The sequence below is a fragment of the Globicephala melas genome, chromosome 3, assembly GCF_963455315.2.
Source record: "Globicephala melas chromosome 3, mGloMel1.2, whole genome shotgun sequence".
Taxonomy (NCBI): domain Eukaryota; kingdom Metazoa; phylum Chordata; class Mammalia; order Artiodactyla; family Delphinidae; genus Globicephala; species Globicephala melas.
This window is the reverse complement of record NC_083316.1, coordinates 82,438,076-82,454,795: the sequence shown is the minus strand read 5'-3', so window position 1 is coordinate 82,454,795 and position 16,720 is coordinate 82,438,076. Positions and strand designations below refer to the sequence as shown.

Below are 16,720 nucleotides of genomic sequence, written 5' to 3'. Positions count from 1 at the left end.
GCTGAAGTACTTAAAACAGATCTGTGGAGAGGGACTGCAAAGATCAGTGACATGAAACTGATTATCCAGAAATAAACCCATACATAGGAAATGTAACAAAATATGTACTCTTTGGTTAATCCAACACAATGCTATAATCCCTGTCTTTTCACACTAAAATATATTACATATGAATTAAAAAATAAAGTAGTAAAAATGCTAGGATAAAACCCAACATAAATAACTTTATATGTAATCATGGAGAAAGGGAAGACTTTTATAAGTCAGATATCAAACTCAGAAGCTCTGAAGTAAATTTGAGAAGTTAGTTCACAGAAAAACATGCAGGTGGCCAATAAATATACAGAAAAATGCTTAAGTTCACTGAAGATTTTTTCAAAAGTGTTGCTGCATTGCTAATGGGAATGCATATATTTATAACTCTTTGTTATGGCAACTTGGCAAATCAAATATAAATATTTATACACGTTGACCCGGCAGTTCCACTTTTTGGAACCTGTCGTACGATAGGCTTGCACAAATATGCCAAGATAAATTTTAAAAATATTCATCACAACATTGTTTTGACCTGAATGTATGTATAATATAATATTAATAATATATGTTATATTATTATTAAATAGAAGTTGGGAGGGAGATGCAAGAGGGAGGGGATATGGGGATATATGTATGCATATAGCTGATTCACTTTGTTATACAGCAGAAACTAACACAACACTGTAAAACAATTATACTCCAATAAAGATGTTAAAAAGAAAGCATACAAGCAAACTTAAAAAAAAAAATAGAAGTTGTGGACTTGGTAAATAAATCACATTTATGCTGTGGAATATTATAACAGTGCCAACAAAGAAATTTAAATACAGCTTTAAGTTCCAACATCAAGGATTTCTAGGACATAAGAAGTGAAAACTGGAAGTTGTTGAAAATAAGGATAGTATGTTTCGTATGATCATACATATGTAAAAATGTAAATGGATATAAAACATGTGAATGTGTGAGAAAATGTCTGAAAAATGATCGAAGGAACTGTTAACAGGGGTTATTGCCTTCATCTAAGTGACATGGGAGAGCATAAATAGAGGCAGGCAGAGGTAAGGGAGAGCTTGGATTTTTTCTTGGTATTCTTCTGTTTTATTTAAAATTTATTTAAACAAGTAGGTTGAAACCCATTGATTACTTCCTCTGGGAGAAACAAAAAAACACCAAAACCCCACAGAATACTCTTATAATCAAAAAGTCTACCAGATTACTACAGAAAGATATTTTCCTAAAGGCAATTTACCTATTATAAAAAGGAAATAGGAGAAAATAGTAAACCAATAATGCATGTACGTATGTTCAGTTTTGCAAAATGAACAATTTGCAAATAACAAAGCAAATAATAAGAGATTGTTAGTCTAATCTACTACCTCCAGGAAAGTGAATATTGAAACCAAGAATTATAATTCAAATGTTTGACATGACCAGGGAAATATCACAGATAATGCAGACCTAGCCCAGTTATAAATATAAATAAATTATCTGCCAAAATATCCATCAACCTCTTATAACATGAATATATACAGTATTATAGAGTATATTTTAAATACAAAATTTAAAATATATATTTTTATGCATAGAATTTGCATCTGAAAATTTGATGACAGTGAACCAGTTAAAGAATATTCAGGATTGGTGCTTTAGGGGCCTATGTCTCATCAATCAGGAAATAATAAATCTTGATCTGATATCAAGGAAATGAAAATAGAATTAGCTGAGGCCATTGTTAAAATGAAAATTCCTGGATACTACACCAGATTCAAAGGGAAAGGGTTGGAAATATATTTTTAACAAATCTCTTAGTTCATTAATATTATATGATGAGTTTAGGAAATATGGATTTACTTTAATACCCAGGCTTTGAATGTGATTTTTTTTTTTTTTTTTGCGGTACACGGGCCTCTCACTGTTGTGACCTCTCCTGTTGTGGAGCACAGGCTCCGGACGCGCAGGCTCAGCAGCCATGGCTCACAGGCCTAGCCGCTCCGCGGCATGTGGGATCTTCGCGGACCGGGGCACAAACCTGTGTCCCCTGCATTGGCAGGTGGACTCTCAACCACTGCGCCACCAGGGAAGCCACTGAATGTGATTTTTTAAAAAGATTTTAATCAAATCCTAAAGATAACTATTTCTCAGGTATCTAAATTGGAAAGGAAGAGGTAAAATTATCATTATATGCAGATGACATGATATGATATATAGAAAACCCTAAAGACTCCACACAAAAACCACTAGAACTGGTAAAAGAATTCAGCAAGGTAGCAGGATACAAGTTTAACATACAGAAATCTGTTGCATTTCTTTACACTAACAATAAAATATCAGAAAGGGAAAGTAAAAAGACAATCCCTTTTAAAATTGCATTAAAAATATATAATACTTAGGAATAAACCTAACAAAGGAGGTGAAAGACTTATATGCTGAGAACTATGAAACACTGATAAAGAAAACTGAAGATAATTTAAAGAAATGGAAAGATATCCCATGCTCTTGGACTGGAAGAATTAATATTGTTAAAGTGGCCATATTACACAAAGCAGTCTATAGATTTAATGCAATCCCTATCAAATTACCCATGACATTTTTCACAGAACTAGAACAAATAATACTAAAATTTATACAGAACCATGAAAGACCCAGAATTGTCAAAGCAATTCTGAGGAAAAAGAACAAAGCTGGAGGCATAACCCTCGCAGACTTCAGACAATACTACAAAGCTACAGTAATGAAAACAGTGTTGTATTGGCACAAAAACAGACATGGATCAGTGGAACAGAAAGGAGACCCCAGGAAAAAACCCACACACCTAAAGTCAATTAATCTTTGACAAAGGAGGCAAGAATATACAATGGGAAAAAGACAGTCTCTTTGGCAAGTGGTGTTGGGAAAGCTGGACAGCCACATATAAATAAATGAAGGTAGAACACTCCCTCACACCATACACAAAAATAAACTCAGAATGACTTAAAGACTTAAATACGAAACATGACACCATAAAACTCCTAGAAGAGAACATAGACAAAACATTCCCTAACATAAATTGTTGCAATGTTTTCTTAGGTCAGTCTCCCAAGGCAACAGAAATAAAAGCAGAAATAAACAAATGGGACCTAATCAAACGTATAAGCTTTTGCACAGCAAAGGAAACCGTAAACAAGACGAAAAGACAACCTACAGACTGGGAGAAAATATTTGCAAATGATGTGACCAACAAGGGCTTAATTTCCAAAATATATGAACAGCTCATACAACTCAATAACAAAAAAAACAACCCAAGCAGAAAATGGGCAGAAGACCTAAATACACATTTCTCCAAAGAAGACATACACATGGCCAATAGGTTTATGAAAAGATGCTCAATATCACTAATTATTAGAGAAATGCAAATCAAAACTACAATGAGGTATCACCTCACACTGGTTAAAATGGCCATCATTAAAAAATCTACAAATATCAAGTGCTGGAGAGGGTGTGGTGAAAAGGGAACCCTCTTACACTGTTGGTGGGAATGTAAATTGGTGCAGCCACTGTGGAAACAGTAAGAAGTTTCCTTAAAAAACTAAAAACAGAGTTGCCACATGATCTAGCAGTCCCATTCATGGGCATATATTCAGAGAAAACTCTAATTTGAAAAGATACATGTACCCCAGTGTTAATCGCAGCACCATTTACAATAGCCAAGACGTGGAAGCAACATAAATGTACATTGATGGATGAATGGATAAAGAAGACTCAATACATAAAATGGAATACTACTCAGCCATAAAAAATAATGAAATACTGCCATTTGCAGTAACATGGATGGACCTAGAGATTACCATAGTAAGTGCAGTAAGCCAGAGAGAGAAAGATGAGTACCGTATGATATCATTTATATGTGGAATCTAAAATACAATACAAATGAACTTATTTATAAAACAGAAACAGACTCACAGACATAGAAAACAAACCTAGGGTTACCCCCCTTAGGGAAAGCGGGTGGGGGAGAGATAAATTAAGAGTTTGGGATTAGCAGATACAATCTATATAAAAATAGATAAACAAAAAGGTCCTACTGTATAGCACAGGGAGCTAAATACATTCAATATCCTGTAATAAACCATAATGGAAAAGAATATGAAAAAGAATATATATATATATATGTGTGTATAACTGAGTCACTTTGCTAAACACCAGAAACTAACACAACATTGTAAATCTACTTCAATAAAAGGAAAAAAAGAAAAAAATAGATAACAATTTTTCCTTTTAAAATATTCAAAAAAATATCCTATGGACCCAAAGATTGCTTCAAAATATAAATGTAATAAAATAGTTTGACCTGTAAAAAAGAAGGACATAACTTCTAAATATTACTGCTTTGTAGTGAATATTTTAAAAAATTAATTAATTTTTGTCTGCGTTGGGTCTTTGTTGCTGTGCGCGGGCTTTCTCTAGTTGCAGCGAGCGTTGGCTATTCTTGGTTGCGGTGCACAGGCTTCTCATTGCAGTGGCTTCTCTTGTTGCAGATCATGGGCTCTAGGCTCACGGGCTTCAGTAGTTATGGCACGTGGGCTCAGTAATTGTGGCTCACGGGCTCTAGAGTGCAGGCTCAGTAGTTGTGGTGCACGGGCTTTGTTGCTCAGCGGCATGTGGGATCTTCCCAGATCAGGGCTCGAACCTGTGTCCCCTGCATTGGCAGGCAGATTCTTAACCACTGTGCCACCATGGGAGTCTCATGTAGTGAATATTGAGAATTACTGTTTTGGCCAAAATATCCTATAGTCTAAGTACACTTTTCAAATGTGTTTAAGATGCTGATTGATAAAATCAATATAGTGGTAACAAAAAAAAAATCTTTTTAAAGAAAAAATCAATACGGTGGTCATACTGTATTTATGACTTGTAAAAATATCAAGTGTAGTGTTTTTTTTCCCTTCAATTTGAAAACTGTCCTTCCCTGGCACCACTTAATTCACTTGTGTTTACACAATTTGTTAATTTTGGTTCTTAAGTAATGTTTCTCAGTTTTGTTCTGTATTTTCTAAATTTTGATGTAATGTTTCATAAATTGTTTTTAATAATGTATGTATTTTTAAATATTTTAAGTATAATCAAAGTGAAGTGATTGGAAGAAATAAGGAAGGTTATGTTAGGCAAGTATAATTTGTAAGATGTTTAAATTATTAGCTAAAATTTTGATAAATTCACAATTTTTTTTCCCCTAAAGATACATGCTTAACAGCAAAGAATAAAACCACCTGTACTGCTTCAAGTTCTTCACTTTTCTACTACTTGTATGTCTTTATTTTGGGACAACTATTGCTGGGAACAGGAGGAACTCCTCTTTATACCCTAGGAACAGCCTTTATTGATGATTCTGTGCCCACCCACAAATCTTCTCTCTATATAGGTAAGTTTGCTCTGTAATGTTAATGTCTCAGTGTCATTTTATCTTATTGCTTGTTTAATTTATAAGTAAAACATAACATACACTTATTAAGAAGTTATGATTTCATAGGTATTTACATTTGGTAAATGCAATATTACTTTTTTTGTTTATATGCTGATGTATCATGTCCTTTAGTTGAATGCGGTTATGATTTTTATTGACATCCTGCTCTGTTTCCTGTGGGGGGCATGCCAGCCTTCCTGGAAGTGCCATCCAAGCAGTAGGCTGTCTAGATTGCTGGAATGTACCCCAGGCTAATTTACACAGGTGTGGGGATAGAGCTCTGCTGTTCTACTGACTTACTTCATCCTACGTGGACTTGACTAGAGTCAACAAAAGAAACCACACAATGGTACTCAGAAACTCCTGTGGAGTTCTCTATTTCAGATTAATGCCTTTTATGTATGACTCAATTTTTTCCTTTGTGAACTAATACTTAGCAGTACAAGTTTCTCTTAAATTCCATCCCTGAAGTTCCTGGAAGGTAGAGTTAACTAGACCATGCATGGCCCTACATCCAAATTAATGTGTAATCTATTTGCACATGAATTTTCACTTTATCAGTCTATTATTCTAATGTAGGGGACTTAGTCCATTTGGACTACTATAACAGAATACCATAGACTATTTGGCTTCCAAGCAAGAGAAATTTATTTGTTACAATCCTGGAGGCTGAGAAATACAAGATCAGGGTGCCCATAGATTTAGTATCTGGTAAGGGCCCATTTCTTGGTTCATAGACAGCTGACTTTTAGCCATGGCAGAAGGGACAAGGGAGCTCTCTGGGGCCTTCTTTTAAGGGCACACTAGTCCCTTTTTGAGGGCTCCACTCTTATGACCTAATCACTTCCCAAAGGCCCCACCTCCAAATACAATTGCATTGGGAATTAGGTTTCAACATATGAATTTTGGGGTGACACAAACTCTTAGTCTATAACAAAGACCTATTGCCGTAGTCACTGGAAGCCAAGTGTGTTCAATGCAGCCCTGATAGAGGGTACTAATCTCTTAGGCTCATCTTTAATATGGAAAGCACTACACTTCTACTGTTTTCTCTACTTGCTTTGCTTTGGTCTCTCCACAAGATCTGATGCTCTCATTACACATTCTGGCTGATCTGTACAACTTCTCCATTTACTAATTTAACAGTGCTTTTATTTCAATTAGCTACTAGTGATGCTTTTCACTCTTCCAGTTCACAGATTTTCTTTCTGAGGTCCTCTTCTAATCAGTACTTCTCATAAAACAACTTCAATCTTTATATTTTAGTAACACACAAAATACGAAGTTATTCAAAGATTATTTAAGCATGCGAAGGTGGGGTGAAGGCCCACGAGACCATCCCAGATTTGAAGTTCTCTAGGACTTGACAGTTCTCAGGGCTATGATTTATCACAGCAGAAAGATACAAAGCAAAATCAGCAGAGGGAAAAGGTACATGAGGTGAAGTAGAGACAACCAGCTGCAAGCTTATAAGAGTCCACTCCCTCCTCATGGAGCCCCCTACAGATTGAAATTAATTCCTCCAGCCAGGAGTTGTGACAACATGTATGAAATGTTTTCTACCAGCTAAGTTCATTAGAGATTCAACGCCCAAGGATTTTATTGGTAGTTGATCATGTAGGAACCCTCTGCCTTGCACATAGAAAATTTCTAGACTCTCAGAAGGAATACAAGTGTTCAACAAAACCGCATTGTTTATACGAACAGTTTGAGCACAATGAGCCACCTTTATTAGTTAGGGAACTGTGGCATCCCTCTGGACATTTAAGATCCCAGGTGCCAGACAAAAGCCAAAGTTGCAAGCAGGTCTTTCTAAAGATAGCAGCCACAAGGCCTGCTACCTTATCTTTTTCTTCTACTGTAGGAATTCATTGAATGGTAATTTTTGAGAGTAAAGGAAAAAAACAAAAAGTAACAAAACTGGGAAACTCATTTTAGTTTTTTTCAATTTCAGTTAACTGATACTTTTCATTGGGTAATTAGGTTTTGTTGATTGAAATCCTTTCGTATGCTTTTTATATTTGTATACATTTCCCCATTTCCAAAATCTTCCTCCCTTCTTTATTTCTTTTAAAATAGTATATATTACTGGTAGCATGCCTTCCTCTATGTGAAACAATTTTATGTAACAAGGCAAAAATGGGCAAAATGAAAACAGTCAAAATTTGCTACCTATTAGAATGAAGGAAAAAAGTGGTTACACAGCATCTCTAGCCTCACAACCTTTTCCTCTTTAAATGCTTTTTTGGGGTTTACAATTTTTGTCCTTTAATTGAACTTTTAAATTCATTTAATGTTATTTTGTGTTTAAATTTTTCATCTTAATATGTGCTTCCTATCTGCTCTACACTCTTATTTCTTGCCCTTTTTTTCTTTCTTTTTGATAATTTAATATTTACTATTTCATTTCTCCCCTCCATTAACTTCCTAGGTATATGCTCTTTTACTGTTCATCTGCTAATTACCTTATATGCAAACTTGATTTTATGAAATTCTAATGTTAATTGATACTTTTACCACATTCCTAATCATCACATAGGTCTTAAAACCCTTTAAATTTATTCCTTTCCCAACATTTATTCAATTATTTCTGTGTACTGTAATCCCTTCTATATTTAAATTCCTGAAATAAGTATTATTGTTTTATTTAAAAATATTGATCCACTTTTATAAACATGTTTACCTTTTTTTATTGCTCTTCTTTACTTTGCTACTCTGAGTTTCAGTCTGGGATCATTTTCCTTTAACATGAAGAACAGTCTTGAGTTAATTTATTGCAACAGTCTGCATGTGATGAATTCCCTTAGTTTTTCATCTAGTTTTCACTGGGAATAGATAATTAGTTGGCCATTAATTTTCTTTCAGTACTTTAAAAGTGCTATTCTACTGTATTCACTTCCACTGTTTCTTATGTATGTTTACCATTTTTAAGATTCTTTTCTGGTATTTGATTTCATTTGTTTTATTTACTATGAGTGTATAGGTGAAAGATTACATTTATTTCATCTGTTTTGAACTTATATGACTTAATGAATATATTGCTTGATACTTTTCATTGGTTTTGGAATATTTCCTATGATTATTAATATAACTTCTGCCCTATTGTCTCCTCTCCTGGAACTCCAGTTACTCCAATTACATGTATGGTAGGCCTTTGTGGGTTTTGTTTTTTTTTAATGTATTCTTTCTCCTTTACTGTCTTTTCTGTATTTTCTATCCTGTATTTTTTCTGTGCTTGTTGATAAATATTTACTGATTTAATAATATATTTTCCAGTTTAGTAATACTCAGTTCAGTTCTAAGTAATCTGCTGTGGATCCATTTCATTTTTATTGTGACAAATGCATTTTATAGTTCTAGAATTTTTTTTCAGAATCACTCTGTGTGTCTTTTAATAACTTTCCCACCTCTGTCGTACATGGGAACACTACAGTCTGGGATGCCCTTTATCTAATTTCAGGGACTGAGTAAGTGCTAAACTGCACTTACTCTGTGAGCCAGTCTACTTCTAACTCATCCTTGCTTTTAGAGTATAGCCTCGTAGGTGCCAACTTAAAATGTAGGACAGGGAAAGTTTATAAGCTCTACTCCCTAAACTGCAACTTTTGTTTCCCTACTTCCTAGAGACTAGCAAAAGACAGTTTACCCTCCCAGTGCCTCTTATAGAATTAGCCAACATACCCAGGAAAAAAAATCAGTCCCAATTTTTGTTAAATCTCTCTCTTCTTAAGAATCTTAACACAGTGGTCCTTCACTATTTTTATCTGCCTTATATTTAAAAATAATTTTTACAGTTTTTAAAAGTTTTTCTTAGTGGGCAATTTGGTTGGAAATGCTAGTCTACCATAGGTTATCCACCATTACCAGAATTTTTAATTTTGGGGTCATAGCAAATTCACCTTTCATCAATTGAAAACTTTAAATTCTTTGCTTTCTTGATATATTTCTTTTATGAACATATTTGTGAACATATGCAAAGCATTCTTTATTGTTAACCAAGGAGTAATTGCTGAGGACTGAGAAAGCAGGTGATATAGATAGTGCTATTCAGTGTGAATTACATAGATCCATGCCAACATGAAGAAAGTCAAAAAATGAAAATAAACTTTTAGAAACTTTTATAGCAATTTTTTAAAATAGATCTATTTATTTATTTAGGCTGTGTTGGGTCTTCGTTGCTGCTCGTGGGCTTTCTCTAGTTGCGGCAAGTGGGGGCCACTCCTCATTGTGGTGCACAGGCTTCTCATTGTGGTGGCCTCTCTTGTTGCAGAGCATGGGCTCTAGGCACACGGGCTTCAGTAGTTGTGGCCCGCAGGCTCTAGAGTGCAAGCTCAGCAGTTGTGGCGCACGGGCCCAGTTGCTCCACAGCATGTGGGATCTTCCCAGCCCAGGGCCTGAACACGTGTCCCCTGCACTGGCAGGCAGATTCTTAACCACTGTGCCACCAGGGAAGCCCTATAGCAATTTTATACTTCCACAAAACTTATAAGGTATTCTTACAAATGTATCAGTCTAAACCCTTTTGGAAATAATTTATAAAAGGATCTATCACCAAAGATAATTTGGGAATCATTGATTTCCAGATTTCCAGCATTTTTAATCATGTACTTTTAGCTATAAAATTTTTTGAGCATGAGTCATATATATATATATATATATATACTTATTTATAAATTATATACTTAAAATTTTCTACCAATACATTTTTTACATTCAAAAATACAGTTATGGGCTTCCCTGGTGGCGCAGTGGTTGAGAGTCCGCCTGCCAATGCAAGGGGACACGGGTTCGTGCCCCAGTCCGGGAGGATCCACATGCCGCGGAGAGGCTGGGCCTGTGAGCCATGGCTGCTGAGCCTGCGGATCCGGAGCCTGTGCTCCGCAACGGGAGAGGCCACAACAGTGAGAGGCCCGTGTACCACAAAAAAAAAAAAAAAAAAAAAATATATATATATATAGTTATAATATAAATTAGGGTAGTTGATAGATAAATAAAAGTTCTTATATGTTTTCAGATCATCTTGAATGACCTCTACTTTGGAGCCTTGATCTAGTACATAAGTCATTTTTACCATTGATGTATGCTTCACTTTGTGTATGGTATATTCCTTTTCTTTTGTGTATGAGAACGAGAATCTCAGTAATTAATGAAAAAATTCAGAAGGTGGTAGTATATGAAGATACTGATGTATGCATAATTTTTTAACAAAAAGTAAAAAGTTATATATGGCAAAGTTTTAAATATCAGAGAAATAAGGTCAGTTTAATTCTGTTGCAAGTTAAAATGGGAGATTCACTAAGAGAAGGAGTTTAATGGTTTACTTTTAAGAAACAGACTAATGAACCAGATCCAGGTTTTAAATCAGCTGCCATAGAATGCTTTTGGAATGTGTATAGAATATAAAAGCCTTCTCATTTCACTTTGTTTTCTTCCGTAAGAATTGTAGCCAGTAATTACTATCACTGTTCACAAAGGGTAATAGTAGATGAACTACCCCTGCTGTGAGTTAACGTGATATAACTTTCATAAATTTATAATTATTGGATTTGTTGCCATCACTATTGTAGTCTAAAAAATTTGACATTGAATTATGTATTTTAAGCTCCTTGACAAATATGTGTAATTTTCATATAATTCTAATCATTTTGTTTTTCTATAGTAAAATATTTCTCTTTCTTCACTTGTCAGACATTCAAAGCAAAGTCCCACAGATGACCATTTTCATTGTCTTTTTTCTTTTTCTAGGAATTGGCTATTCCATGTCAATTTTAGGCCCTGCTGTTGGCTATGTGTTGGGAGGACAGTTGCTAACCGTGTACATTGATGCTGATTTGGGACAAAGGCAAGGCAATATCTATTTTTCTTTTATTTAGATTTATATTATTTGAATCACGTTAGTACCATAGGCGGAATATTTTTATAATATTTCTTCATAATATCATGAGGGATTTTTCAGGAAACAAAACTGAATACACACAATTTTTATGTACTATTTTGGCTGCATTGCTTCACGAATTAATGCCACACCATCTCTTGGTATAGAGTATTTATTTACAAATAAGGATGCTTAATAGTTAGATGGTGAAAATTTTCAAAATACATAACCAGTTCCCTGTGCATTGTTCAAAAATAATAGTTTAATTAAAGTTAGTTGTGCTTTCAGTAGATTTAGCTGTAGGTAGATAGCCTGAGGAGTCTCGAGAGTTTATGATTCTCAGACTAAGTGCTATAGTAGCTCTGATAATATAGAGATCACAATTGTTCAGCTTTAACAACTGTAACACTGGAGGATAATAATAGGTAATGTTTGTTTATCCCATACTGTGTTCTAGACAACATAGGTTTTGTGTATAATGTAATTTTACATGCCATTTTATTTAATCCTCTTAATAATCTTATAAGGTAGTTGATACACAGAACTTGGTAAGTGGCCAAGGCATGAAATGAAGTAGATCTTTTTGACTCCAAAATCCCCTTCTTACCCACTGAGTTACCATCTCCTTTTCCTGAATAGAGAAGTTAGTGGCCTTTGCTGAGGCCATATTTTCTCATTTTACTGTAACTTCACAGTCCTTTGCATGACTGTGAGCAATGAATAAGAAAATGTGGTCACAGTATGTGATTTGTTAGTCCCAGGTTAATCTTTTAGAGACTAGGTTAATCTGTTTTGTTTTGTTTTGTTTTTTTTCGGTACGTGGGCCTCTCACTGTTGTGGCCTCTCCCGCTGCGGATCACAGGCTCCGGCCGCGCAGGCCCAGCGGCCATGGCTCAGGGGCCCAGCCGCTCTGCGGCATGTGGGATCTTCCTGGACCGGGGCATGAACCCGTGTCCCCTGCATCGGCAGGTGGACTCTGAACCACTGCGCCACTGAGGAAGCCCTAGGTTAATCTTTTAGAGACTATAGGTTAATAAAAAATTTCAGAAGGTGGTACAACACAAAGATACTGATGTTTGTAGCCCTAGGTTAATCTTTTCCAGACTGTATAAAAAGGTGTACAGAGGAAGCCCTTGAGCAGAAAGCTGGGTTTTAATTTCAGTGGAGTGAAATGAGTTGTAGAAATGATGTATTTTGAGGAAGAGCCTGTTGATATAAAAATATGACAACCATTATAACAAACTGTTAATATATTATCACTTTAAGAAGAATTTCACATTCAAATGAATGCCACAATTGGGGCATAGTGTATGGGCGTTTAACAAAAATCAGTGATTCGCTGTGAGATGTATTTAGTATTCTATATATATACTATATATTATAATATTCAGAGAAGAAAAATGTAGCCAAAGTTAGATAAAGAATGTTCAGAAATTCCATGCATGCTTTCAAATAGTCAACATACATATATTTACTATTAAATATTTAAAACTTCTGTGTTGTATTTGCCATGTGGAATACTTTGTAAATCATTATTCTTAGAGCTCTCACTTATGCCTGCTATCCATTGTGATTCTTCAAAATGGCTCCACTAGAAATTTTGGATAATATAATAATATTTCTCTATATATGCATTTGAATGATAAATTATATAATTATCGTGACTGAGTTTTAATTAACAAGGTAGAGTTGACTTTTACCTCCTGTTTTTCTGTCATATAGCATTGATATCACTGAGGATGATCCACGATGGCTGGGGGCATGGTGGATTGGATTTCTCATGTCTTGGCTCTTTGCCTGGTCTTTGATAATACCTTTTTCTTGCTTTCCAAAGCACTTACCAGGTAAAAATATTTTCTTTAAAACCAGGGAGTTTTATTCCAATTCTAGGCCAATTGTTGCTTTCTACATTATTACTAAGAACCCTAGAAAATTCACTATTTTTTTTAATAGAATCTCAGTTGTCTGCCTATGCAAACTTTTGAATATCTGTCTTTATTTTAGGAAATATTGGGTAACAATCTTAATATTCATGGTTTTTCTTTATTTTCATTTAATACCCAATAAAACTGTACATATTCACCTCTTTATTAAATTTATATCTTATGTGTTTTCTGGAATCTTGCTTTATGTTTATGTGAGATATAATATCTTTTAAACTATTAGTTTGTATTTAGTTAGTAACTTCAAGAGCCAATCGGCTTTAAATGATTGATGTTAATTATTTATTAATGATAGTACTTTTTTTTCAATTGTCACCAAAGTCATGCTTTTGTATACTTTTTTTTTTTTTTTTTTCGGTATGTGGGCCTCTCACTGTTGTGGCCTCTCCCGTCGCGGAGCACAGGCTCCAGACGTGCAGGCTCAGTGGCCATGGCTCACGGGCCCAGCCGCTCTGCGGCATGTGGGATCTTCCCGGACTGGGGCACGAACCCGTGTCCTCTGCATCGGCAGGCAGACTCTTAACCACTGCGCCACCAGGGAAGCCCTTGTATACTTATTTTCACCAAATTTCAATACTAAAAATCTGTCCTAAAAGAAAAGATTAATAGAAAAGAATATCTATTCCTTTGTCTGTGAGATTTTGTTTCTTTATAATCATGTGGTTCATATACATATCTATAGAAGTATTTTTCTCCAGGCTGAAGGCATTTAGTTGTTTCTGTTATATGTAACAGAATAGATGTAACAGGATAGATGATTAACTTCTGGAAATGGGTAGAAGAAAAGTAGGCAGAGTAGAAGTAGATGGACTCATTGATTTCTTTCTACCTTGGGCCATCCAACTTATGAGTCTATGTATTGACTGTTTTCTCAGATTTATTCATGGTACTATTATTAAAAATTAGACATGATAATAGGTAATAAATATTATTTCATCTAAAAAACATGTTAGAATTAGAGTAGAAGAGAAGCGCTTTAAACATTCTTTGTTTAATGCATAAAAGATGAGAAAGAATCATTAGAAAGCAAGAAGATAGAGTGGGTAAATTTACTATATTTTTAGGTACAGCAGAAATTCAAGATGGAAAAACTTCCCAGATTCATCAGAGTAATTCTTTACAACATACAGATGGGAATTTTGGACAAAGTTTTAAAGATTTTCCAGCTGCTCTAAAGGTAAAATAACACTGTACACACACACACACACACACACACACACACACACATACAACTATACACACATACATATGTAGATATATGTATATATTACAAATATATGTAAACAGTATATCCATACACACAAATATTATCATAATGCACTCTTGCTGGCTTATTTACTATAGTTCTAGCTCTTATAAAAACCTCTTCAGATTTAATTGTATTGTGCTTTGAGTAAATGAAAACTATTCCAGAGTAGATCGGTTGGAAGAACATGAGTTATCTTATTGGCAATATCAATATTCAGTGGTTCCGCGTTAGCATGTAGTCCATTATCCCATGCCATTTCCCTTGTGTAATGGATGGATCAATTATCATTGAATTGTAAATGTTTTTGAGAATGCCAAACCAATATTTTTCCCTTGTGAAAGAAGTGGCGGTTAGTGGTTACTTGTTTTGAATTTGAGGTTAAAGAAACAAAAGTGTTATGGTCTGTTTTATTGAACTCGGCAGAGAAGTATTCTTTCTATTTAGCATCATAAAAGTTTTGTACATAAGGGAATTTATAATTTTACCTTTTCAAGATTTGAACTTATTTACTTTTTATTATTTTTTTCCCTTCTCAAATAAAAGCCTTAACATGTTTTTACTCCATTCATCCTACTTTTTAACTCTCCTTCCTCCTCTTCTATACAGGCACATTCTTGTGTTTTGCTGAGATTGTTTATAATTTTTAATTCTAATTACTGTTATTTTCTTTTATAGTAGTTCTCTTCTATTTCATATATTTCTATTTATTCTATAAATTCTTATATGTATCAAGAGTCATTACTCACCAATGCTTTTTTTATCCTTATGTTCTCATGCTTTGAGATCTTGATTCTGATTCAGATCTCTATAGATACAGCATTTTATTGCTGGTTTTTCTCAGATAGGATGCCATCTAAGTATTCTTGAATGTCAGAATGATATTTCTGACTGGATGGATACTTTCAGATCATACTCCTTTAATTCTAGTAGTCTGTAGATGTTGTTTGGCTCTTTTCTAGTTAAATATGTTGCAGTTGAGAAGTTTCAAGTTAATGTGATTCTTAGTTATTTCTATCTGCAAATTTGTAAATATTTTCATTTCTCTTTGATTTCAGGAAATTCACTAGTTTATTCCTAAATATGTATCATTTTTCATTAATCCTTGCTTGGAGTCCATTATCTTTTTCAATCTGAAAACTTAAATATTTTCTGCTCATTATTTTAAAAAATTATTGCATTTCTTCATTCAGGTACTTTTTTTCCTTTTGTCACTATTGTTATTCTTATGTTCGATCATCTGGCTCTGACTTCTAAATCTCTTATCTTGCCTTTTTGTGACTCCTTTGTGTGTGTGTGTTGCTCAGTTTTATTAAATTTTTTTGCATTGAATATTCTAGAACTATACTTGGTGGTTTTTCACTTTATGGTTAAATATTGTGAAATAACTGAATCTCTACACTCCCCTCTGGTAGATTAATAAGGTTCTGAGAACTCCAGCAATATAGACCCTTATTGAAAATTGCTTAACTCTATACCTAAGGTTCTTAACTACCGAGAGCAATACTTGTGGAGCAATACCAAAAGTTTGATACTTAGAGACCACTCTCATCTTTGCTCACAGTCAATTCTTCATTTACTGGACATAGGGATTCAGAACACAATTTAAAAAAATCGAATATGGGGTAGATTTATTGTATGGAGATATATAGTAAGACTGGGGAAGAGAACTTTCCAAGCCAGCTTCTACCTCCTTTCCTGGTCCCTTGCATATGATCAAGGCACATTCACCCTGCTGATTAATCATCTGTCAATTTTCTAGGTGCTCCATGTATAAATTTTCTCAACATTGTATGTATAAAACTATTAGTGATCAGTATTTATACTTTTGTGCTAAAGAAAATGCTGAAATTTTACAAATAATTATATTGTGTGTATTTAAAATGTGCTATTTCATCATGGTACCTACCATTCTAATGCTGCATTTTGCAGTATAATCATAGTTATTCATTTGGTGAACTGTATTTTTTCTTTAGAATTTGATGAGGAATACTGTCTTTATGTGTTTAGTTCTATCAACTTGCTCAGAAGCCTTAGTTACTACTGGATTTGCTACATTTTTACCTAAATTTATAGAAAATCAGTTTGGATTGTCTTCCAGCTCTGCAGCTACCCTTGCAGGTAAAACATTTTCTTTGTTCTAGCTTAATCTAATAATCTTACTTTACCACATTAGATAT

At 34.3% G+C, this 16,720-nt stretch overlaps 1 protein-coding gene across 1 annotated transcript in view; it reads left to right on the top strand.

Annotated features, from left to right (window-relative positions):
- The window catches only part of SLCO4C1 (solute carrier organic anion transporter family member 4C1), a 60,683-nt gene that overhangs the window by 28,886 nt on the left and 15,077 nt on the right, over window positions 1-16,720 (top strand). Inside the window, exons 3-7 of the mRNA XM_030848539.2 lie at window positions 5,252-5,434; window positions 11,222-11,318; window positions 13,074-13,195; window positions 14,359-14,471; window positions 16,517-16,661. Coding sequence (XP_030704399.1) covers window positions 5,252-5,434; window positions 11,222-11,318; window positions 13,074-13,195; window positions 14,359-14,471; window positions 16,517-16,661 — 660 coding nt within the window. The remainder of the gene's footprint in view (window positions 1-5,251; window positions 5,435-11,221; window positions 11,319-13,073; window positions 13,196-14,358; window positions 14,472-16,516; window positions 16,662-16,720) is intronic.